This window comes from Phocoena sinus, chromosome 1, assembly GCF_008692025.1.
Source record: "Phocoena sinus isolate mPhoSin1 chromosome 1, mPhoSin1.pri, whole genome shotgun sequence".
NCBI lineage: Eukaryota > Metazoa > Chordata > Mammalia > Artiodactyla > Phocoenidae > Phocoena > Phocoena sinus.
Window position 1 is genome coordinate 99,574,583 of NC_045763.1, and position 27,043 is coordinate 99,601,625.

A 27,043-nucleotide genomic window follows, 5' to 3' on the forward strand; every position below is an offset into this window, starting at 1 on the left:
TAATTTTGAACTTAAAAAAATTAGAAGCCAATGTTAGAATGAGTATGTGTAGAATATGTTATCTCAACCCTTCACCCATCACCTTATTTTGTTATGTGGTCTTTTGGTCATTAACTACTTTTTATCAATTTTGAGTACTTGGATATGGAAAGAAAATGAGTTCAAGCACACATTTGGAAGTTTTGCCTTTTTCTTGGATTTCGATTTTGGTTTGCTTTTGCTATAGAAAATGAAGTCTGTTAAACACAGTTTATCTTACTTTAGGTTAAGAATGTGGGCGCTAGAGTCAGGTTGTCTGAGTTCTAATCCCTGCTATGCAGATTACTGTGAGCTTTGGTAAAATATTTTTCTTAGCCTCACTTTCTTTAGCTATAATATGAATAATAATAGTAGCCCTACTTTATGGTCATAAAAATCAAATGGTATGGTCTGTATAAAGTACTTAGCATGGAATATTATATATTATCATTGCTTTATTATTCCTTCTTTTCTGCTGATCAAAACTTTACTGCTGATTCTGGCTTCATCTTTGAGGTTACTGTTTGGTTCCCATTGAATTTTTAGCAGGCAGCTTGCTATTTAAAGGAATATTTAGTACACTATTCCTTTTAGCTAGAATAAGCTAAAGATGCAAAAGAATGAATGTTGTCTTAGATTCCTAAGACCTGGGGAACTGGTCTGAATGCTTTTACGCATTTGGTTAACCTTTGTGCCATTCAGAATGTAAGACCAGTTTGTGCTGATTTCCAGTCTTCTTTTAGAAAGACTGAAAAAAAAGAATGACCATAGTATTCATTGATGTCATTTGGACGATTAGGAAAAATACTTGTTATACCTCTAAAGACCCAGAGAACTCTTGTTTATGCTTATTTCAGTAGTGAAAACTTGGTTTTGGCTTAGAATTCTTCTAACAATATATGAGTCATATTATTTGTAGGGTGCTTTTTATAAAATTTTATAAACTTTGTCTCATTTGATCGTCACAATTCTGTGGAAAAGGTAGGACAGATGGAATCACTCCTACTTTTAAAGATGAGAAATCTGTACTTGGAAGAAGTTCAGTGACTTCCAGAGATAAATAGCTAGTTGTCTGCTCTCTGATACTTTAGTTTTCATTCTGTGTCTGAGAGTTTCTATGTAGAATCAATTCCTTCTTTGAGATCAACTTATAATTTCCAGAATATAAAACTCAAATTGTTGAAATTACCGGATTTTCACATTTGCCAGAAGTATATACCTTTTGTTTTGTTTTGTTTTGTTTGCTCGTTTGTTTTTTGGCCAGTAATCAAGTTAGAGGAACAGATATCAAGTTCTGCCATAGTATATTAGTATAACTTTAATGTTATTTGTAGCTTTAGGATTTAGAGGTAGTTGAGTCAAAAGTATGCCCTTAAAATACATTTGGTGCTAGAAAGTTAATTGCCTCTAAATATAATTTTGATTCAAAGGGCATTTATAAAATTTTTTTTCTCTGATTCTTAGGCTATTCATAGTCAAGCTGCCCAATTTCAAAAGAAAATTATGTTTTACTTTTAGTACTCATTTTAAAAACTAGCATGCTTTATTTATATTGTGTAAATACCTATGGGAAGATGCATATGTATTTTTTTAATTGGGGACATTCTTTGTGCAAGACGTTCAGTTCAAGTATTTTTAAAACCTCTGCTTTTGTATTTATGGGCTCTGTGCATATCACTGTGAAGCAACATAAAATAGTCCTTACCTTGCTTTCAACGAAGTTGACATTGATAGGGAACGCCAGGCTAATTATGAAACAATCTGAGTAGAGGTTGCCAAACTATAGTCTGAGGCCCATTTTTGTTTGGCCCTCAAGCTAAGAATGGCTTTTGCTTTTGTTGTTTAAAAAACAAACAAAAACCAGAGGAGAATATGTAACATAGACCATCCCTGGCCCTCAAAGCATAAAACATTACTGTCTGGCCCTTTACAGAAAAAGCTTGGTGACGATGAATTAGAGGAATATGTCACATAAAATAAAATATAACCAGAGACATTAGGGGATGCAAATCAAAACCACAGTGAGATACCATTTCACACCCACTAGGATAGCTGTAATCAAAAAACGGGCGATAGCAACTGTTGACAAGGATGTGGTGAGAATGTAAAATGGTACAGCCACTGTAGAAAACAGTTTGGCAGTTCCTCAGTAAGTTAAACATAGAGTTACCATATGACCCAAGCAATTCCCTTCTAGGTATACACCCAAGAGAATTGTAAACAGGTTCACAATTAAAACTTGTGCAGTATGTTCATAACATTATTGGTCATAATAGCCAAAAAGTGAAAACAACTCAAATATCCATTGAATGGATAAACAAAATGTGGTATAGCCATATAGTGTAATATTCAGCCTTAAAAAGAAATGGAGTACTGGTACATGCTACAACATGGATGAACCTTGAAAAATATTATAAGTGAAAGAAGCCAGACACAAAAGGTCACATATTCTGTTACTTCATTTATAGATATAACTAGAATAGTCAAATCCATAGAGACAGAAAGTAGATTAGTGGTTGCCCAAAGGCTAGGGGGAGGGGGAAATGGGAAAGTGACTGCTAATGGATATGGGGGTTTCTTTTTAGAGTGGTAAAAATGTTCTGGAATTAGATAGTGGTGATTGTTGTACAACCTTGTGAATGTAATTTAAACCACTGAATTATATACTTTAAAATAGTAAATTTTATAGTATGTGAATTATATCTCAACAAAAGAAAATGTAACCAGAGACTAAGTAGTTTTTATAAAAGAAGTAATGAGAGGTCAGGTAAAGAAGGCTACAGGCATGAGTTAATGGATATAACTTTGAAGTTGGGGATTGAAATGCACCCTGAAGAGCTTGGAGGATTTGGATAGAAAAAGAGGAAGTGGGTATGGCATAACACCGTAAGGGGTATAAACCAAGGTATTTGTGTTACACAGAAGAGGAAGAAGTGGCTAGACTAAGAGGGAAAAAGACAAACTGAGTCTCTTGTTTTCATGGGGCTTCTAAACGTGCTTATTTAACTGATTTGGGATCATTCTTTGTGCTGTCATTTTCATGGAATAAATTGTATATTCTTCTAGCCTGAGACAGACTTTTTTTTTCCAGCCAGAAAGCAAAAGCCTAAGGGCTGTCTCCATGGTACTTTTAACAGGTTACTGTAAGGATTTTAGTTCCCAGTATATATGTTGAAGAATTTGCCATCATCTCTTTTGTTTTATTAAGTCATACAAAGTATCTATCTGATTTTTTTGTTGATATTCAGAACAAAAATCTTTGATAATAACTGTTCCTTATGCTTGCCACTTTACACTATAAAATTCATTCATGTGTATTGCCTCATTTAATCCTCTCACCACACCTATGAGATAAATGGTATCATTCCCATTTTAAATATGAAAGAGGCCATATAATAGAGTGATTAGGAGCGGGGATGGAGGCACTGGAGTCAGAAAGCCTAGATTCAAATCCTGGTTCTGCCGTTTACTAATTGTGTTTGAATTTTGATGAGTTATTTAACCTCTCTAGGTTATATGTTTTCTCTTGTGTAAAGTGGTAATTATAATATCATAGAGTTGTATTTAAATAAGTGACAAAAGTAAAATTCCTAGAGTCATGCTTGGCACATAGTAAGCCCTCAAAAATACTGTTATTTATAGATCATGAGAGTTGAATGAGGTTAAGAAGTCCAAAGTCTTGTAGCTGATAAGTGGTAGAGCCAGCAGTTAATTACAGGTGTTCTAGATTCAAGTACCATTTTTCTAGTTGCTTTTACCAGATTTTATTATATACTTACTTATGTATTGCTCATACATTTATAAACCTTCATTTAAATGGTGACTAGATAATAAACCAGATATTAATAGTGCAAGAAACTTTCTAACTTCCTTACAACAGAACTTTAATTCCTAAACCAAGTCTTTTTTTTTTTTTTTTTTTTTTTTTTAAACATCTTTATTGGGGTATAATTGCTTTACAATGGTGTGTTAGTTTCTGATTTACAACAAAGTGAATCAGCTATACATATACATATGTTCCCATATGTCTTCCCTCTTGCGTCTCCCTCCCTCCCACTCTCCCCATCCCACCCTTCCAGGCTGTCACAAAGCACCGAGCTAATATCCCTGTGCCTTGCGGCTGCTTCCCCCCAGCTATCTACCTTACTACGTTTGTTAGTGTGTATATGTCCATGACTCTCTCTCGCCCTGTCAAAACTCACCCTTCCCCCTCCCCCTATCCTTAAGTCCGTTCTCCAGTAGGTCTGCGTCTTTATTCCTATCTTACCCCTAGGTTCTTCATGACATTTTTTTCCCTTAAATTCCATATATATGTGTTAGCATACGGTATTTGTCTTTTTCTTTCTGACTTACTTCACTGTGTATGACAGATTCTAGGTCTATCCATCTCATTACAAATAGCTCAATTTCATTTCTTTTTAAGGCTGAGTAATATTCCATTGTGTATATGTGCCACATCTTCTTTATCCATTCATCCGATGATGGGCGCTTAGGTTGTTTCCATGTCCTGGCTATTGTAAATAGAGCTGCAATGAACATTTTGGTACATGACTCTCTTTGAATTTTGGTTTTCTCAGGGTATATGCCAAGTAGTGGGATTGCTGGGTCATATGGTAATTCTATTTGTAGTTTTTTAAGGAAGCTCCATACTGTTCTCCACAGTGGCTGAACCAATTCACATTCCCACCAGCAGTGCAAGAGTATCCCCTTTTCTCCACACCCTCTCCAGCATTTATTGTTTCTAGATTTTTTGATGATGGCCATTCTGACTGGTGTGAGATGATATCTCATTGTAGTTTTGATTTGCATTTCTCTAATGATTAATGATGTTGAGCATTCTTTCATGTGTTTGTTGGCATTCTGTATATCTTCTTTGGAGAAATGTCTATTTAGGTCTTCTGCCCATTTTTGGATGGGGTTGTTTGTATTTTTGTTATTGAGCTGCATGAGCTGCTTGTAAATTTTGGAGATTAATCCTTTGTCAGTTGCTTCATTTGCAAATGTTTTCTCCCATTCTGAGGGTTGTCTTTTGGTCTTTAAACCAAGTCTTTTGCTTCAATCTGCTGATAGCCACTCCTTAGTAGTTATAAACCAAATTATGAAAAGGGAAAATGACAAAGGAAAATACAGATTTAACATAATTAACAAAAATTCACTTGAATATGATAAAATAAACAATTAAAAGTAAATAACACCTGCAGGGAAAACTTGCAGTAATCACAAGGGTGACTGTCCTTAATTAATAAACATACTAGACTGATAGATAGGAAAAATAACTTTTTTCAAAACGAATGAGAAAAGAATAGGCAGTTCGCAAAAGAAAGATGTGACTGACAAGTATTTGAAAAACAGTTTAACCTCATCAGTTAATCAAAGAAATTTAAACTAAAGCAGGGTAATACACCTCTGATGATATGATTAACAAAATAAGAACATTTAAATTGTAATAAGCAAATTTAAGTTGAAACTCTGTTATTAGGGTGTGGTAAAATGGGACCCCACATATTCTTTTTTTTTTTTTTTTTTTTTTTTTTTTTTTGGCGGTACGTGGGCCTCTCACTGTTGTGGCCTCTCCCGTTGTGGAGCACAGGCTCCAGACGTGCAGGCTCAGCAGCCACGGCTCACGGGCCTAGCCGCTCCACGGCATGTGGGATCTTCCCAGACCGGGGCACGAACCCGTGTCCCATGCATCGGCAGGCGGACTCTCAACCACTGCGCCACCAGGGCCGCCCCTCTTTTTTTCTTTTTTTGACCATGTGGGATCTTAGTTCCCCGACCAGGGATTGAACCCATCCATACCCCCTGCAGTGGAAGCTCCGAGTCCTAACCACTGGACCACCAGGGAATTCCCGAGACCCACATATTCTTGATAATGGGAATGTAAATTGATAAAACTATTAATCTCCATGAAGAACCTTCAAAAAGTTCCTAACCTTAAATCTAGTAATGATCCATCTGAAAATGTAACCCAAAGAAAAAATAATAATTCTGGATTAAAATGTATGCATAGATTCATTGCAGGGTTATCTATTATAACAGAATGTTTGGACATATCCAACAAAAAGATAGTTAAATTATTGTACACTTATTGCAATATTATTTGATAAAGAGTTATTAAAAATTTCAGTGACCTTGGAAAAAGATGATGAGATAACGAATGTTTGGGAGGTGGAGGGAAGAAGGATTCAAAATTGCAGCCCTGTGCCCTCTAGTGTCAAGCAGTAAACCTAGTCTTGAGGATAGTTCATTGTGGACAAAGATTTACTAAGTAGCTCTTGAATGTTTGATGTACTGAACTTCTACCTGCTGTGGAAATAGTATAAAGAAAACCCCTTTTTAACCCAAATCCTCTTTGCCTTGTCTTAGTGACCACCCCATTTTTCTATTCTTTAAGTAAACTCCTCAGAAAAAATCGTCTAATGCTATTTCCAGTTTGTCATCTCTCAGTCTTTCTTGAACCCGCTCAGTCTTTTGGACCTAGGTTAGTCCACTGAAATGAATTCATCAAGTCTCCAGTGACCTCCAGTGGTCAGTTCTCAGTCTTTATCTTACTTGACTTGTCAGCAGCATTAACAGTTAATCACTTCCTTTTTCTTTGAAATGTCTTCTTCTCTTTGTTCCAAGAAACCACATATTTGGTTTTACCCTTACCTAACTGGCTGCTGCGTCTGGTCTTCCTTTGCTGGCACCTCTGCCTATGATTTACTTTAAGTTAGTATGGTGAATTATATTATTTTAAAACTTGTGATAAAATACACATAAAACTTAGCATTGTAACCATTTTTAAGTGTACAGTTTAGTAGCATTAAGTACATTTACATTTTTGTGAAACTGTTAACACCATCCATCTCCAGAATTTTTTTTCATCTTCCCAAACTGAAACAACATACTTGTTAAACACTAACTCCCAATCTCCCCGCCCCTGGCAACCACCATTCTACTTTCTGTCTATGAGTTTAATTATTAACTACTGTAGGTACTTCATGAATGTGGAATCATACAGTATTTGTCCTTTTGTGACTGGCTTATTTCACTTATTATGTCCTCGGAGTTGATGCTTGTTGTAGCAGGTATCGCAATTTCCATTTAAAGCTGAATAATATTCCACTGTATGTACATACTTACACTTTGTTTATCCATTCATCTGTTGATGGACACTTAGGTTGCTTCCACTTTTGGCCTATTGTGAATAATGCTGCTGTGAACATGGATGTACTACAAATATGTGGTTGAATCCCTGCTTTCAGCTCTCTTGGGTATATGCCCAGAAGTGGAATTGCTAGATTATATGGTAATCGTATTTTTAATTTTTTTGAGGAATTGCCATACGTTTTTCCACATTCCCACCAGCAGTGCACAAAGGTTCTAATTTTTCCACGTCCTCACCAACACTTGTTATTTTCTGGTTTCTAAATTTGTTTTGTTTTGTTTTGTTTTGTTAATAGCCATCCTAATGGATGTAAAGTGGTATTTCATTGTGGTTTTGATTTACATTTCCCTAATGATTAGTGATGTTGAGTATCTTTTCATGTGCTTATTGACCATTCGTGTATCTTCTTTGGAGAAGTGTCTATTCAAGTCCTTTGCTCATTTTGTTTGTGGTTTTTTTTTTGTTGTCCTTGAGGTTTAACAGTTCTTTATTCTGAATATTAACCCCTTATCAGATATATGATTTACAAATATTTTCTCCCATTCCATCTGTTGCCATTTTACACCATTGGTTGTGTCCTTTGATGCACAGAAGTTTTAAATTTTGATGTAGTCCAGTTCATCTATTTTTGCTTTTGTTGCCTGTACTTTTTATGTAATATCCAAGAAATCATTGCCAAATCCAATGTCACGAAACTTTTCCCTATGTTTTCTTCTAAGAGTTCTATAATTTTGCTCTTACGTTTATGTCTTTGATCCATTTTGAATTAATTTTTGTATATAGCGTAAGGTCAGGGTCCAGCTTAATTCTTTTGCATGTGAATATCCAGTTTTCCCAATAACATATGTTGAAAAGACTGCCCTTTCCTCATTGAATGGTGTTAATACCCTTGTCAGAAATCACTTTACCATTTATAAAAAGGTTTATTTCTGGGCTCTTATTCTACAAATTTTGATATGGTGTGTTTATTTTCATTCTATTGAAAATAGTAACTTCCCTTTTGATTTTTTTCCTTGAATCAAGGATTATTTAGAGGTATGTTATTATAGTTTCCAGATACTTGGGGATTTTCTTGATGTCTTTCTACTATTGATTCCAGCGTGATCAGAAAACATACGCGTATGATTTAAATTTCTTTAAATTTACTGAGACTTATTTATAGTCCAGATTATGGTCTATCTTTTTAAATGTTCCATATGCCCTTAAAAATAATATATATTTTGTTGTTATTCATGAAATATTGTAAAAGTATCAGTTAGGTCCAACTGATTGGTGGTATTCAGTTCAGCTATATCCTTTCTGATTTTCTGCCTGCTGTATCTATCAATTACTGATAAAGGGGTGTTGGAGTCTCTGGGTATAATGGTAGATTCATCCGTTTTTCCTTGTTGTTCATCTGTTTTCTTGTTGTTCTAGAGCCAGGCTCTAGAGCGCAGGCTCAGTAATTGTGGCACATGGGCTTAGTTGCTCTGCAGCATGTTGGATCTTCCCGGACCAGGGATCGAATCCGTGTCCCCTGCGTTGGCAGGCGGATTCTTAACCACTGCGCCACCAGGGAAGTCCCCAAAGTTTGTTTCTTGATCCACTCTGACAGTCCCTTTCTTTTAATTGGTGTATTTAGAGTTGATTTTTGACTAGCGATTTTTAATGTAGTTGGATTAATAGCTCCCATAGGTGTTACTGTTTTCTGTTCATTGCCCTTGTTTCCTTTTTGTCTTCTACTCTTTTTCTGCTACCTTCTGGTTTTAACTGAGCATTTTATGTTATTTCATTTTTTCTTTTCTCTTACCATATCAATTATACTTTTTTTTTTAGTGGTTGCACTTGAATTTGAAATGTACATTTACCACTAATCCAAGCCCAGTGTCAGATAACACTATACCACTTCACAGATAATACAAGTACTTTATAACAGTTTCCAATTCCTAAAATCCCTTATAATGTGCTGTCATTCATTTTACTTATCCATAAACTATAATCATCTAATACATTATTGCTATTATTTAAAATTGTTGTCTGTTAGATCAATTAAGAATAAGAAAAATAAAAGATTTTATTTTACCTTCATATATTCATATTTAGGTCCAAGTTTCTGACTTAAATCATTTCCCTTCTTATAAAGAACTTCTTCTAATATTTCTTGCAGAGCAAATCTGTGGCAACAAATTCCACTGAATTTTTGTTTGAGAAAGTCTGTATTTCTCTGTCATCTGAAGGCTAACTTTGCTGGACTTGCAAAATTGTATCGTGGTGGGGTTTTTTCTTTCAACAGTTAAATATTTCACTTCATTCTCTTATTTTTGTGTAATTTCTGAAGAGAAGTCTCAGGTAATTCTCATTCTTGCCCCTCTAGAAGTTGGGTGTTTTTTTCCCCCTCCGGCTTCTTTCAATATTTGTCTTTGATTTTCTGCAGTTTGAATATATTCCTAGGTGTAGATTTTTTGGTATTTATCCTGCTCAGTGTTCTCTGTTTGGCGTCTGTCTTCTGTTTATTATTTAGTAGCATTTTTTCTCCCAACTCTTCACTCCTTTTGGCCCTATCTTTAAATATATCTGGAAGATAACTAATTCTTACCACTTCCACTGCTACTGCTTTGGTCCATATTGCCATCTTTTGGGTTTCATTTGCCTTCAAATAGTTCTCCCTGCCTCTGCCCTTGACCTCCTCCTTCCTTTCACCACATGACAGCTAGAGAGATCTGTCTAAAAGTTCAGTGGGAACTTGCCATCCTTTGATCAGAACCGTTCAGTGAGTTCCCATCTCATACCAAGTAAAAGCCAAAGTCCTTACTATGACCTAAAAGCCATCTTTAAGCTGTCTGTTTCATCACCTACCTTACCTCCTACTAATCTCATTACTTCCCTCCAATTAGGGTGCCATCATTTCTCTTTATAGAAGTCACTAGACATCTCAAGGTTTTTCGATTTCCTTTAGATGTCTGCATGACTCTGTTCTCTACTTACCATTGCCTTTAGGTCTTTACTTGAGTATCACTTTGTTTCAAACTACAAATCTTCCTGCCCTTTGAACTCCCTATACCCCCTTTCCTGCTTTATTTTTCTCCAGAACACTTTACCAACTGACCTGTGTCTGGCAGGAGAGAGTATGGCACAGTGGAGAAAATGGAATAAAAGCAGTTTGGCTGGAGCATTGAGAGCGAGAGGGAGAACATTGTGAAATGAAGCTAGAGTGGGAATTAGGGACCAAACTGTGCAGACTCTTGTAGGCCATGTTAACATTTTTTGGCTTTATCCTTAAGGGTAGTGGCAAATCACTGAAGTATCTTAACTGGAGGGATTTGGGAAGAGGGTCACTATCATGATTAAAAAAGTATTTTTATAAAGATCATTCTAGCTTCACTATGGGAAAAAGATTGGGGGGGTGAGGGGAATTAGATGTGAAGGGACCCAATGAGAGGCTATTGCAGTGATCTAGGTATAAACTTATGATAGCTTAGTCTACTGGGGGGGGGGGGGGCGGTGATGTCCATCCAAAAAAAGAATGTTTGGAACTGATTCTTATCAAGAAATCCATTTATAAACATGTGATCAGCAATTCATAACTCTTAATTGCTAAATTAAGATCTCCCATTTATAGAATCTCCATTTAGTTCCATTATGAGAAAATAAAAATCTCTCACCCAGTGTTACTCTTCTTGAAAACAAATCCTAGAAATTCTGTAAATCAATAGTCCCGTGTTTTTTTTGGTATATTTCTTAGCATTAGGCACAGAATCCAAGATCCCTGATTAAGTTTAATTCTCATTTAATGGCCAATTTTTAGACCTGATCAAATTGATTTGTCTCATGAAAGCAAGCTTTAAATAATTTTCTTATTACGTTTTTCTGACCTCCTCTCATCTCAAATATTAAGAACTTGATTAGAACTAAGATTGTCCTGAACAGGATATTTTAAAGACAAAGGTGTCTATGCCTGTATTATTTCTTTTCACAAAGCCAGTAACCTCTGGCAACAGGAACCTTCAGAGTTTTTGAGAATCAGGAACTCATGACTATCTGGCCATGCTAAGATAGATTTGAAGTTCGTAAAGCAAACAGGTTAATAAACTAGGGTCCTAGCAGTAGTTTTCTAATGTGGCAGTGTTTTCATCAAACCAAAATATTGATCCTTTGTTTTCACTTTAGGAGGGGAAAGCATTTAACTTCTCCCATGTTCTAAGCATTTTATAGGTACCTAAAATATGTTATATTTAATTATCAGGAACCAGTGAGGTATCTTAATCCAGCTTTGTTTTGTTAATAAGGAAATTACATATTAACAAATAACTTGCCCAGGCTCACACAGGGATCCAGGTACACCAGGGGTTCCTTTCGATCAGGGGTTGTTAGTTTGGGTTCCTCAGTCTCCACTTCTCCCTATGTGTTTACATTTTCAAAGAACTGATGACCCTTCAATTCAATAAGGTTCAGAATAAATAAATTTTATTATGCTGCCTCCTGATTTGGGGTTCCTAATCTGACAGTACTATCCACTCTTGTCTTACATTACCTTTCCACAATTCTCAAAATATTGATACCAGTAACACTGTAGTTACAGTAGTAAAGCAGTGATAGTAGTAGTAGTTGTTTTTTATACAGGCACTGTGCTAAGAGCTGTGTATGCATTATCTCACTTGGTGTTCACAGCAAAGTTGCTGAACTATGTCCCTTACTTTAAGACTAACCCTCTCTATGTCTCAAGTCCCAAGCCCCATTCCTTGCCCTCCTAACTGGACTCCCTGCTCCAGTTTCTCATTCCCTTTGTTCCTACATCCACAGTTCTCATAAAAGTTTGTGGGTTTTTTTCTTTTTTTTCCCTCAAATTATCTATTCAAAAACCTTAGGTGACTTTCCTCCTCTGACAGGAAAGTTTCAAGTTCTTTGGCTGTCATACAGGGACTTTGGTAGCTTGCTAGCCTGCTTACTGTTTAAACCACATCTGTACTCATTCCTTTCCCCGTACCTTTCCCCCAAGCTTTCACTGTAAATGCTCAAGCCACCTAGACTTTTTCGTAATAGTTTTTTTTAAATTAGACTTTTCATTCTCTTGAATCTGTGTGTTTTTTCCATGGAATTCCATGTCTGTAATACTCCTACCCCACTCCCCTTCCTCTGCCTGACCTTCAAGAAATATATGTAAGGCATACAGTGAAAAATCTCCCTTCCTTCCTTGTCCCCTCATTCCTCAGTTTCGTTCCAAAGGTATTCTATGTGTATTCAAGTTTCTATGCACATATATGAGTAGAGGCAAGTTAGCATGTTAGAGTGTGAACTCAGGAACCAGGCTGCCAAAGTTTGAATTGTGGATTCTCTTCCTAGATGTGTGGTTTGGGCAAATTGCTAGTACCTACCTCATAAGATTTTTGTGAGGATTTCTCACAGCAGTGCCTGGCATGTGGTAAGCTCTCAGTAAACGTATGCTATTAATATTGTTTGTTATTGTTACGTAACAAAGCATAATACATTGAAAGAGAATGGCGTTTAACATCAAGATAGGTTTGAGTATAGCTGCCTAGTTACTTTGCCCCTAAGTCATTTAACTCAAGTTAAACCTTGGATGGTTTCCTTATCTTTATAGTGGGGGAAATCATATACAGTTTTGATTTTGGTGAACTAAAATATATAAAGGAAAGAGCTTTGTACATGATAAAATGCTATGTAGAGGTTAGTTGGTATTGGTCACATCATTTTACTTTTCCTTCCAGGAAGGATCTCAGCATTTCAGTTGGTTATAAGAAGTGAAGTAGTCTTTAAGAATAAAGATTTCAGAAATTTGTGACAGGTATGCTGTTTTGCTTTAGAAATTATTTTAGATTCATACTTTTTCATTAGCTATGGCTTGCTTTAGTGTTAGTCTTAAATTTTTAAATTATGATTATATAATTTATGTGACAGTGCCCTTAAGGGGCTAAAGTTAAATACCTCTTTGTGGAAATGTATCCATCAGGATTCTAGAATTGATATACTTTGCATAAATTAGTAAACTTATTAATTTAGTAAGCCTTTTAAGGAAAAAAAATTGTCAACATAGAAAGTATTAGTCACAGCCTATAAAATTTTCTTCATGGTTTACAAATGTTTTATTTGCCTGTGATGATAAAGATTTTTAAAGAATATTCATCTTACTAAGTAGATTGTACTACATATAAAAAGCAGTCTGCTTTGATGTTGTTTTTGATGATTTACTCTGTTGCTAAAAAAGAATAGGTGCTCACTTTTTTTTTTTTTTACAACTCATGGAGCACATGTCCTTCTCAAAGGCACAGAGTAAGGAATACTTTTGGATAATGTGATAGTCTCCCGTCTTCTATTTGATAGAGGCATTCCCAATATTCAGCATTTAGGAGGAAAAGTTGTAGACAGAGGTTAGTAAGTGGTAGAGCAGGGTTCTAGTCAGGCAGTATGGATCATAAGTTCAGGCTTTTAAACATTTTACTATAATGCTGTGAGAAACAGAATGAGATTGTGAACAATTACCAGTAGCTTTGACAAAATAATAAAAGAACTTCTGGAAATGAAAAATATAAATAAAAATTTTTTAATTCAATAGATAGGTTTAACAATAGATTAGAATTCATGAGCTGGAAGATGACCTGAAAAATAAATTAACCAAAATAAAGAGGCACAGATGGACAACATGTAAGAGAAGAAATGAGAATTAGAGAATTGGGGCAGAAATTGCTAGATTTCCTTGATTTCTTTCTCCTTTTAAGCAATAACTGTATTAGTTGGATGCTTTGCTATACAGCTACAGCTTCCATTTCATTGCCTTTCTGATAGTGAGATTTGACTCTGTGTTAAAGTTTCAGCAATTTGGATGCAAGTGGAAGTTATGTGTGCGTAGGTTTTAGCCTTACTGTTTATGCCTATAAGAGGAATGAGATACTCCATTTCCCACCTCCTTCTTCCTTCCCATAGACTGGAATGTGGACACAGTGATGAACTATTTTTAGCTAGGTAGAAGAGGGCAATACTATAAGGATGACAGAGCAGCAACAAGATGTAAGAGCTTAGCTCTCTCAGACTGCTAAGCTGCCAAACCAGCCCTGGACTGTCCCTTTCTACTGTCATGTGGGAGAGAAAAATACCTTGAATTTTGTTCAGGCAATTGTAGAGTCTCTTATTGCATCAGCCTAGTCTTGTATTAGTCTTAACTAATACAGGAAGAGCATGAGAAGATCTACCAGTTATCAAAGCAGAATATAGATGTGAAGAAAAGTCAAGTAAAAATAATATTTGAGGAGTTTATAATTGAGAATTTCTAAAATTGCAAATGGCACAAATTCAAAAAGTCAAATCCTAAACAGGAGAGAAAAAACTAAACCTAAACACTTCATAGTTAAATTTGCATATAGTCAGGGACCTTAAAAATAGCCAGAGGGCTGGGCTTCTGGTGGCGCAGTGGTTAAGAATCCTCCTGCCAATGCAGGGGACATGGCTCCGAGCCCTGGTCAGGGAAGATCCCACATGCTGCGGAGCAACGAAGCCCATGCGCCACAACTACTCAGCCTGCGCTCTAGAGCCCACGAGCCACAACTACTGAAGCCCGCACGCCTAGAGCCCGTGCTTCACAATAAGAGAAGCCACCGCAACGAGAAGCCCGTGCACCGCAATGAGAAGACCATGCACCGCAACAAAGAGAAGCCCCCACTCGCTGCAACTAGAGAAAGCCTGCGCACAGCAACAAAGACCCAATACAGCCAAAAATTAAATGAATAAAATAAATAAATAGCCAGAGGGAGAAGACGGATTACCTTCAAAATATCTACTATTAGACTGGTTTATTGAAAGGAAAAACTTGAAATCAGAAGAAAAGAATAACTACAGTGTGCTGAAAAGAAATAACTATTAAAGCTAAAATACCTTTCAAGAGTGTAGGTACATAATAAAGTTTTCAGAAAAATTAAAACAGATTTTTATCTCCAGTAGAATATCATTAAGACAAATTCAGAAAGATACACTTTAGGTAGAAGGAAAAAGATCTCTGATGGAGGCTCTGAGATATTTGTTGGAAAAGAAGAAAGGCTGAAAATTAACGAGCCAGGAATTCAATCTAAATTAGAAACAGGACAGAATAAAGAAAGGAAGGAAATAATAGACATAAAAGTAGAAATAAAGAAATATAAAACAAGTGAACAATGAAGGATCAACATAGCTGAAGTTGATTCTTAGAAAAAGACTAATAGAGATAGAGTTAACAAATCTGGTAAGATTGATCAAAAGAGAGAGAAGCCATAATAAACAATAAGTATGAAAAAGGAGATGTAACTACAGATGCTACAGAGATTATTATAAAAGAAAAATATACTCACTAATACATTTTTTAAGGAATAATTTCAAATGGTAGGTTATTGCATGAGTTATCATAATAGTATAATAAGCCTTTCAAGACCACTTGTCAAATTTGCCAAAAATTTTTACTCCTGAAAAAGTAAGATGGTTGGATTAAATGTTTTAATCCTTTACCTGAATTCTTAGAGAATGTCAAGGGTACAATGAATGGGATAACTGCCTCAGTCATAATTTACTAAAGGTTTTAGTAAAAATTTGTTTGGGGATAATTGATGGGTCAATGTCTTCTAAAGCAGTAGAATTTGTGTTCCTTTTATGATACATAAAGAAGAAGTAGGGAAGTGTCATTTAGTAAGGAAATGTAAGAACCTAAGAAATTGTGGAAACCTTGTGCTTTTAAAAGTTTTTTTTTTTTAAAGTTTTAGATACGTGTACCAAAAAGTGATGGCACAATACTGAAAATGATCTATAATTTAGTGTTTTCTTTTCTTTCTTTCTCTTTTAAAAAAATATTGTCACCAGCCCAGTAGTTCATATTCACACTGTTCTATTGATTTAAACAGTGTGCTTAGAGAAGATGTTGACTTATGGGGACAAGTGCCTTATTTTCTGGAGGAGCAGTAGAAATAGTAGTGGTAACCTCTGTGGATAGGCACTCTGAAGCACACCAGTGCATAAGAAAGTCCTAGGCTGACAGACATCTGTGGGCCTGGAGAGCAGCTGGTACAGATTACAGCAAGCTCCAGGAAGGATTTTTTTTTTGCGGGGTGGAGGGTGGGGAGAAGGGAATGAAATTCATAGATTATCTGGCAGGTTTGTATGGAAAATATGTTGGTAGACAATTCCAGAATAAACACAAGTTATATGAAAAAGGAAATGTAATCTTAATATATTACTTTGCTGTGTGTTATTTAAGAGAGCTAAAATTCTCATCTACCATAAGAGCAATATGTAAAACTAAAAACCAAGAGATAGTAGTATGAATATCTTATTTAGAAGTATGGAGAGCACTCAAAGAAAGAGCTAGAAGTTTGAAGTAGGTTAAGGGGATATAGTTACTGCTCTTTTTTGTTATAAGCCTTTTTGTAATGCCTGCTAGTAGTACTAATTAGCATATATTACTTTTAGTTTAAGAGAGTGTAAGACCTAAAGCTTTTGGGTAGGAGACAGAATGATTACAGAATTTGAAACTATCATCTGAAAAATGAAATAGGACTGCTTGTTGAAAAAGAAGATATGGCAGGTGGAATAACTGTCTTCAAATATTTGAAGGAGCGTAGACTGGAAGAGGAATTCCCTTTTTTCTGTTTGGCATTAGAGACAGAGACCCAGTAAGTGGCCACTACAAAGAAACAGCAATGTAAAGAACGTTCTAACAATTAGGTTATCCAGAAATGGAATGGACTGTTTTGTGAGCATAGAATTCAAAGGGCTAGATGACCATATCTGGAGATGTTTTTAGAGTGAATTACCACAAAAGAAACACTTACTATGGTTCAGGCATTCTGTTGTTAAATACTGACTTCAGTATTTTAAACAAGAAAAGACAAAACCAGCTATTGATATAACATGTTATAGGATTTGCTACATGTAAATTAAATGTATTATTTTCTAAGTTTGTCATCATAGTCTTCATAGAATAAGCTTTTATCATTTGTGGTTTGCAAATGATACCTTTCTTTCCTGTTGTTTATTTTTCATATTCTGACTCTGGTTGAGTTGGTCAAGTTTTCTTTGCTCGTTTTTCCTCTAGTGATTTTTAAGTTACATGATTTAGTTGTTGACATTACATTTTTCACGTGTTTAGATTTATATTTTTTTAATGTATAGAAAAAGAGAGATTCAGTATCTTTATGCGTTTCCCAAGAAGAGAAAACCTTTAACATGCCTTTCTTCCTGTCTCCTCCCAAACAAAAAGGTTGAGATAATCAGTTTTATTTCCAGATTTTTATACATATTTTACAGTGATAATTAGATACCTAACTATAATTTTTCCTGATTTATTTGCTTGGCATATTTCTTGTTCTTACACCTTTCTGTTTCTTGAATCATTTTCCTTTTTTGTGTTGGAGTACCAACTCCAATAATTTTTTTTTTAACATCTTTATTGGAGTATAATTGCTTTACAATGGTGTGTTAGTTTCTGCTGTATCACAAAGTGAATCAGCTATATGTATACATATATCCCCATATCCCCTCCCTCTTGTATCTCCTTCCCACCCTCCCTAACCCACCCCTCTAGGTGGTCACAGAGCAGAGCTGATCTCCCTGTGCTATGCAGCTGCTTCCCACTAGCTATCTATTTTACATTTGGTAGTGTGTATATGTCCATGCCACTCTCTCACTTCATCCCAGCTTACCCTTCCCCCTCCCCATATCCTCAAGTCCAATCTCTACATCTGCATCTTTATTCCTGCCTTGCCCCTAGGTTCTTCAGAACCATTTTTTTTTTTATTCCACATATATGTGTTAGCATATGGTATTTGTTTTTCTAGTAATTTTTGATATGTATTTTTATTATCATTTAGTTCTAATTATTTACTTTCCATCTTGATTTCTTCTTTGACCCATGTATTATTTAGAATTATGTTGTTTAACTTACATTTTGAGATTATGTATATTTTTGTACCGGTTCCTAGTTTAATTGTATTGTAGTTAGAATGTACGCTTTGTATGATTTCAGTCCTTTGAAATTTGTTGAGACCTGATTTATGGCCCAGCATTGTCTGTTCTAGTAAATAATCCGTGTGCAGTTTAGAAAAATGTGTAATCTGCAGTTGTTGGGTGTGGTGTTCTATATATGTCTACTGGAGTAAGTTGATTTGTTATTTGGTCAAATCTTTTACATATCCGTACTGATTTTTATCTTCCTTTTCTATCAGATACTGTTATGTTAAAATCTAATCATGATTGTGTATTTGACTAGTTTTTCCTTTAGTTCTGTCAACTTCTGCCGTATGTATTTTGTCTTGTATTTTAATTTTTCCTATTGAACGTTTACTCGCGTAATTAGTGATATTTGGATTGTCCGTTATTTTCAATTCGTCCATCTCTTCTTTGTTCCTTCCTTTTTTTCCTTTATTCCTTCTGTTTTTAGTTATCAAATCATTCAAAATGTAGTGGCTTAAAACAACCTGATGTTTCTTGAGTATGGAATTAGGGAGTGGCTCAGCTAGGTAGATCTGGCCTAAGGTCTCTCCTCTGGGTGTTGCAGTCAAATGGTGGCTGTCTAGGATCATCTTCTACACTCACAGGTCTGGGAGGACTCAGAGCTGGGGTTCCTCCAGCAAATTTGTCCCATCTCTGTGGTCTCTCCAAAGTGGCAGCTTCAGGGCAGCCTTACAGCCTGGGCCCAAAGGCATGGCTGCAAAGAGAAAGATCCAGGAGGAAATTCTGGCACCCTTTCTAGCTTCAGAAGTCAGACAACACCACTTTTGCTATATTTTATTAAATCTGCCCATATTCAAGGGGAGAGGAATATGTTTTTCTCTAGAAGTTTTTTAGGGTGAGATTTATCCTTCTTACCTCTTTCACACTTTCCATCTCCCCATCCTTTTGTTCTTCTCTGTTTGGGTGGGTTCAGTATATTGGTTCACTAACCTGCTTTTTTCAGCTGTATCCATTTTTCTCTTCAGCCCATCTACTGAACTTTTCTTTGATGCTCATATTTTTATTTTCTAGGTTTCCAAAGTGTCTTCTACATAGATTTAATAACTTCACAGGTTTCTTTAAGGATATTACATTTATTTTATAGCGTTTTATAGGCCCTCTTAACTCTGTTTTCTTTGGTTTTTGTTCTTCTGTTTGTTGAATTTATTGCCTCTGTCAAGATGTTTTCTTCAAATCTGTGATTAATTGTCTGCTCTTTTTGAGAATCCCTACTGGCCTCTCCTATTTACAGGAGCTTACCTTCTTTCATTTGGGAAGGGGTAGGAAGTGCTATTGGGCTGAGTATACCTGGTTTTAGAGTGTGAAGACTAATTTATAAACTTCATTTATAAGTACATTATGTCTGATCACTTTATCCCTATGTACATCCTCTCCCCAAAATACTAATCTTGAGAAGAATAAGAGGAGAAGGTATCAAGGAAGATATTCTCTCAATGAGATAATGTGATTTTATGTTACAAAAACAGTTGATGTTGCATTATTATGTACTATGAGGAACGTTGTTCTTTATTTTAGAAACTCAAGTCTTACCATCATTTCCATATTTATTCACCACCATCCCCACCCATCCCCAACATGTTGTAGTCAGTTATCACATTTAAAATATCACAGCTTCTGTAAATATTTAAATATAACCAACAGTATAACTGCTTGTTAAGCTTCAGTGTTCCTTAATGTAAAAAATTTTTTCTCCAAAATTTCTTGTCACAACTAAATTTCTTTTAATGAATTTTGTTTCATAGGTTCAGTTGTGCAGGAGAAACTATTTCATCTTTTAATTAGTTTAAATATTTAAAAACAGAAACAACAAAGTTGGGGTCTATTTGCATCACAAAGAAATCAAGTTGTTAACTTTATGAAATTTAGAAGTAGTTTTGCTGAAGTTCGAAGAGTGAAAAAATGTTATAACTTAGACCATAGTGTTAGGGATTCAAGATTGACTTAAAATGTAAACATAGTGTAATGTTTATTCTTGTCCTCCTTATTTGTCAGGGAATCTTAACCAGAGTGAGAAATTTTCTGGTGCTGTGTTGGGAGTGCACGGCACAAGAGATTTCCATAAAAAGGCATGGGATTTGCTTGGAAGAACATAGTAGTTTTCTAACTTGGCAGTAATGAGTTAGAACTAACCCCCTTTAAAAAGAAAATATTAATCTACATTATTCCTCATTGGGTATTTGTATGTGTTTTCTTATCTGAGCTATATTATTCTTGTATCTGCATTTGTGCATATGTATATACATTTATAATCCATGGTACTTGTTAGGTGTAAAGAAAATAATTTTCTATGCATACAGTATGTATGAAAAATGATTTTGGATGTCGACTCTCTTACCCCTCGAGTTGAGTAACAGGGGACAAATATCTTGTTCTTACAGAGTACCCAAAATAATTTGGCAATCTCTGAGTGCTTTTCCCCAAATTCTGTTGCCCTAGGAGGCAATTTGGGGAGCATAAATAAGCCTTACTATATTAGGATTCCCTCTCGAAAGGTACACATTTTTAGATGAGAGAGGTGATGAATTCATATCTTGTTAAAATGACAGCAATCCTCAGACTAAGAATCACTGGGGGCCTCGAAAAGGGGTTAAGGATATGGGGATCTGTCTGGTTGAAAGAACCTTGAACATTATACTTCCAGTTCCCTTCCCTTTCTTGTGCTGTTATTGTAATATATTTTACTTCTATGTATGTTGTAAACCCTGTGGTACATTGTTATTTTTGCTTTAAGAGGCCAAAAAAGTCTTGTAGATTTACTCTCACCATTTCTGGTACTTTTTATTTCTTTAGTAATGTCATTTCTTTTTCTTTTTTTAAAATTAATTAATTATTTATTTATTTTTGGCTGCATTGGGTGTTTGTTGCTGCGCACGGGCTTTCTCTAGTTGTGGCACGCGGGGGCTACTCTTCGTTGTATACTGACTTCTCATTGTGGTGGCTTCTCTTGTGTGGAGCACAGGCTCTAGGCACGCAGGCTTCAGTAGTTGTGGCACACAGGCTCAGTAGTTGTGGTGCACGGGCTTAGTTGCTCCGCAGCATGTGGGGTCTTCCCGGACCAGAGCTCGAACCCATGTCCCCTGCATAGGCAGGTGGATTCTTAACCGCTGTGCCACCAGGGAAGCCCCAATTGTCATTTCTTTATGTAGATCCACATTTCCATCTGTTATCATTTTCTTCCACCTGAAGAATTTTTTTTGCTTTTTTTAAAGTGCAGGTTGGTGAACTTATTTCTTCCCCCAGCTTTTCTTTCTTTTTTTGGATCTGAAAAAAAAAATTATTTCACTTTCATTTTTGAAGGATACATTCATTGTATTTAGCATTCTAGGTTGACCATATTTTTCTTTAAGCATTTGGAAGATGTATTTTCTTCTGTCTTGCATAGCTTCTAGAGAAAGTCTATATATTTTCTTAACTTTGTTCCTCTGTGGCTAAACTTTTTCCTTTAGCTTCCTGTAAGATTTTCTCTCTTTGACAGTTTTTCAGGAATTTGATTATTGTGCCTTGTGCTTTTCTTTGTATTTATACTAAGGAGAGGGCTCATTGAGTTTCTTGGATCTATGGATTTATAGTTTTTATCAAATTTTGAGAGTATTTTATTATTCAACCCCACCCCCACCCCATTCCAGTTACACACATACACTTGATAGCTGTGGTTTTCCTCTTTCTTCTTTTATTTTTCTTCTTCCTTTTCTTTTCTCTCTCCCTCTCCTTCCATCTCCCCACTCTTTACCCTCCTCATCAACTTTTTTCTATCTTCATCTCAGTTCCTCTGAAATTTCCTTCTGCAGTATTTAATATAATGTAAATCCCATCTGGTTATGTTTCCATTTCAGATACTGTTTTTGAACACTAGAAGTTCATTTTGGTTCTTTTATGTCTACCGTTTCTCTCCTCATATTTTCATTAAATCCTTGAGCATATTTATCATTGCAGTTTTAGAGTCCTCATTGGCTAATTCCATTATCTCACTTCTGGGTCTGTTTCAGTTGACTCATTCCACCCTAGTTTCAGGTCATATTTTCTTTCTTTCTTATGTGTCTATTAATTTTTATTGGATGCTGTGGACATTGAAAATTTTATATTGTTGAATGGTGGAATTTTTTTTTCTTTAAAAAAATCTTGGACTTGTTCTGACAGGCAGTTGTTGTCTATGGATTGACTCAATCCTTTTGAGGCTTATTTTTAAGCCTTTTTAGGAAGTATGTAGAGTATTTTTTACTCTAGGGTTTGTTTACTCCTGTACTAAGTATGAATATTCTGGGGTTTCAAGTGAATTGCCTATTTTTCAACAAAGAAGACTCTTCTGGTCAGAATGTCAATATTTCCCAGCACTCTGGGAATTGCTCAGCTTACAGATTCCTATTTATTCTTTGCCTTACCTCATGGAGTTTCATCCTGCATGCCTGGCTTAGTGTTTGGCCGCAGACTCAGGTGGACCCCTGTGCAGATTTCTGGAGTTTTCTGTGCATAACTCCCACTTCTCTGGTAACTTCTCTGCTTGAGTTTTTTCTCCCTGCATCACAATCTGAAAAGTACCTCTAGGCAGAAAGCCAGGGCAGGTGTAGGTCTCACTTCATTTCCTTCCCACCTCTCAGAGATCACAGTGCTATACTGCTTATTGTCCAACCATGTCTTGCAAACAGTTGTTTCATATATTTTGTTTGGTGTTTTAGCTGTTTATTGTGGGATGGAAAGTTCATTCCTATTTACACCATCATGGTCATTGGAAATTCTTTTGTATCTTTTTAAGATAATCATGGAGATAAAAAATAAAGTTTATATTTATTCCCCCCCGCCGTCCCAGCAATTTGGGCCTTATGAAATAAACCAGCAGTACCTACCTACAGAGTTTCAACAATTTCATCTACATTTTCCCATTTGTATCATAATAATATTTGAGGTAACAGTTTATGTGGTTCACCAATAATACAATAATGAACAAAACAATATAGAATTACATATGATATTTTAAGCAAATAAAATAGCATTTTCATTATATTCAAGCTCATGAGTGAACTTTTCAAAAAAGTATGTAAGTTTAAGTGATAGCTTCGTAAAGAGTTGGGCTCGTGATTGTAGCTATAACTACTAGTTTTAATCATCTTATTTTCTGACCAAATACGAAGTAACATGAACAGGCTAATGATTGATGACTAGTCAAAGATAATCTGTAATGAACTAAAATGCCTGGCAGTGGTCCTGTAAATTTATATTAAAATATTCATGGTTTTGTTGTATACCTCTGTCTTCCTCTTGATAGTTTTAAGAGAAAAAACAAACAAAAAACAAAATGTCATGTTATTTCATGTAACAGTTGTACATTCTTAGGCTATTCTTAGCATGTTTATTAATCTTTGATTTTTTTTTTCCCCAGATTGTCAGTATTTAAAAAGACCACATCATGCGTGAGTACAAGCTAGTGGTCCTTGGTTCAGGAGGCGTGGGGAAGTCTGCTCTGGTAAGTTAGCCACCTAACTATAATTAATTAATATAATACAAGAAGAACGGTGATATTTTCTTGCTTTACAACTTCTAGTGCCTCAAGAGAAAAGGTGGCAGTATGTTTTATATGCCTAATACCTGGCCTACCAGGGTACAAGGACTCATTCAGTAACCATGGATGTGTAGTTTTATAATGGTGGCTCATTCATTCTTTCATTTATCAAATATTTATTGGCTACCTATTTTATGTTAAGCACTAGTGTTTGTGATTCAAAGAGGAATAAAAATTGTTTCCATTGTTAAGGAACTTACATTCTAGTGTGGGGGACTGATTATTACGAGTACCAGTGGAGTAAATCCTACCCTACCCCCATCCCAGACTTAAGTGGAATAAAGGTCATTTTTTTGTACACATGCTGTATTTATTTAGGAAGTGTTCAATGAGCTTCTATAACGTCAGACTCTAAAGTTACAACAGTGAACAAAAACAGTCACAGTCTCCCTCACAGAGCTTACATTATAGTGGAGGAGATGTAATAGATGCACAATTAATCAAGGAACTACTTGATTATAATTGTGAGAGAGATACTTTGAAAGAAAAGTATATATTGTTAAGAGACCTCTATGACAAGGGAACCTAAATTAGCATTTGAACAACTGAGAAGGGTCACAGTTGCTGGGATAGGAGTGAACCGGGAAGAAAGTAGAGGGAAATGAGGTGAGAGATAAGCAGGGGCCAGATCATGACTTGAAGACCATGTAAGAACTTGGAATTTATTCCTAATGACAATGAGAAGCTGTTGAAGGTAGGGTTTTTGGAGGGTGGTGGTGGTGACAGAATTGGATATATGTTTTAAAGAGAGCACTTTGTTCTATCAAGAGTAATTTAGAAGACAGGCAGAGAAGATGTGGGAAACAAGTTGGGAGTTAATGCAATACACCACATTATTGTTTGTGGAAGCTTATATTAGCAGTGAAGAAGAAAAAAGTAGATGTTTTGAGAGTTAAATAGGAGGTAGAATTGACAATTAGTGCTAGATTGATATGGGGACTAGGAGAGAAGGAGCTGTCGAGGGTGACTCCCAAATTTCACAGTCAAGCTACTGATTTTATGAATGGACCATTAAAGAAGTAGAAGGAAAGCACTGGAGAATGAGCAGATTTGAGAGTGAAAATCAAGAGTCATGTCAAATGTCATGTGCTTGTGAGATGTTCAAGTAAATACATCAAATAACATCACATCCTCAAGACAATAGCTTAAAAGAGAGACTTGTGGTATGATTTGGGTTGCCATGAATATATCTATGGTTTTTATTTTATGGGAATTATGTTACTGTTAGGAGTGTAATTTAGTACCTCTGTGGTGAATGTTTGCGAGTATCTGTTATTTTATTATTTTTTTAATTTTTAAAAATTTTTTAACATCTTTATTAAAGTATAATTGCTTTACAATGGTGTGTCAGTTTCTGCTTTATAACAAAGTGAATCAGTTATACATATACATATGTCCCCATATCTCTTCCCTCTTGGTATCCGTTATTTTAAATGCATGTAACTTTCAATTCAGCAAGTCCCTTTCTGGAAATGTATCCCACACATAAGTTCACATATACAAAATGACATGGTCAAGGCTGTCTATTACAACATTCTTTACAGTGGCAAGAGTTTGGAAACAACCTAAATGTCTACCAGTAGGGGCTAAATAAGTTTTTAATATGTATTTTGAGTAGCATCCTATAAACCATTAAAAAGAATGCAGCAGCTCTGTATATACTGATAATTAATGATATCTAAGCTGTATTACTTAGGAGGAAAAAGATACTAAGCAGTGTAGAGTACCATATGTGTTTTATAAGAAAGGAAGAATGAGGGGGGAGATATTATAAAAGAACAGGCTATTTTTGCAAGGTTCAATAAGCTGCAGATAACATATCAATTACTTCCTTGGGAGTGGAATTGGAAAAGATGGTAAATAGAATTAGTTACCATTACATATGTTTTTGTGTCTTTTGCATTTTGTCCTACGTCCATGAATTACCTTCTTAAAATAAATTAATTAATTTAAAATCCATAGGAATTAATGAGGTTGTCTAGGGAGAGACTAGAGAGAGAAGAGAACTCAGGACTGGGCTCTGAGTACCTCTCAACATTTAAAGAGTAGGTAGGATTGGAGGATCCAGCATAGAAGAATGTATCTTGTACTTGAATGTACATAATGTACCTTTACTTGACTGCTCAGAAGTCATAGCATAGTAGCTGGATGTGATAAAAGCAGCTACAGTAAGGTGATGATGCCATAACCATCCTGGGGTGGGTTGAAGAGTAAATGAGAGCTGAGGAAATGGAACCACCATTATAGATAGCTGAAGAAGTTTACTATATTCAAATTAGTCTATTTAATTCAAGCTAAAATAGTGTATAAAATATTCCTCTGGCTAATTGAAGTGTGAATGACCTCAGTCCACATTCTTACCCTTGCTTTTAGGCAGTGATGTACCAGACACCGTTCTAAAGCTATCTAGGAAATATTTCACAACCATCTTCTGTACTTCTTTTCATTTACTGAATGGTAAAATACCTAGTTTCTCATCTTTGCTTATAGAAATTTTAGAGATAAAAGTAGATAATCTGAAAAAGATGAGTAGGTAATGTTTTCCTATGCAAAGAGTAAGGCTTTGGAATCAGGAAGGCATATGTTTGAATCTCAGCTGGCAAATCAGAAAAATAACTACTTCTGGGGTGAATATGAAATTTGAATGTGATTATAAATTTAATAAACTCAATAAATTTTAATTCCCTCTTTTTTCCCCCACAACTAGAAAGACTGTTCAAGACTTTTTAAAATTTACAACCTTTTGTCTCTCTCCTTTGAGGGTATGAGATAAAACTTGCTATAGATACATAGAGGGGTAATAGGAGTTTAAATACTGATAAATTTTCACGTTTTAGTAAATTAGAATCCATGTCCTTATTTGTATCCTGGTAGTATTTTAAAACTTAATATAGTCATTATTTAACAGTGTAATGTCAGCAGCAGCATTGATGACAGTTTTTAACATGACCACCTCCTTTCATAAGTGTACTCTTAATTATGAATGTATCCTTATATTGAAAATTAATGACACTTCACATTTGCATGTTTACACAGAGTTTTCATATAATTACATTTAACCTTTACCACTTTGCGAAGTTAAGTAACATTTAAGAGGGGCTGATTTTTCTTTTAAGTCCTTAACTTTTGTCTGCTTTTTTTAAATTTCTAGACAGTTCAATTTGTTCAGGGAATTTTTGTTGAAAAATATGACCCAACGATAGAAGATTCCTACAGAAAGGTAAAATATGAAACTTGTATACACATGCTTACAAGTAGTTTCTTATGACTTTAAAACTTGATCCATGGAATTGCTTTTTTGAAAATAGTTTTGAGAAATGATACAGATGTTCTGTATTTGTTTTTAAAAGTTTCACCAA

At 35.4% G+C, this 27,043-nt stretch overlaps 1 protein-coding gene across 5 annotated transcripts in view; it reads left to right on the top strand.

Annotated features, from left to right (window-relative positions):
- Nucleotides 1–27,043, top strand: part of RAP1A (RAP1A, member of RAS oncogene family) — a 74,543-nt gene that overhangs the window by 27,554 nt on the left and 19,946 nt on the right. For 3 of the 5 annotated variants that reach the window (XM_032635954.1, XM_032635935.1, XM_032635963.1), the window contains 2 exons: nt 23,505–23,588; nt 26,836–26,904. In XM_032635954.1, coding sequence (XP_032491845.1) covers nt 23,532–23,588; nt 26,836–26,904 — 126 coding nt within the window. In that variant the 5' untranslated portion in view covers nt 23,505–23,531. Of the gene's footprint in view, nt 1–12,881; nt 12,951–23,504; nt 23,589–26,835; nt 26,905–27,043 lie in introns of those variants that run through there. The other 2 variants (XM_032635945.1, XM_032635970.1) reach the window with 2 other exon arrangements.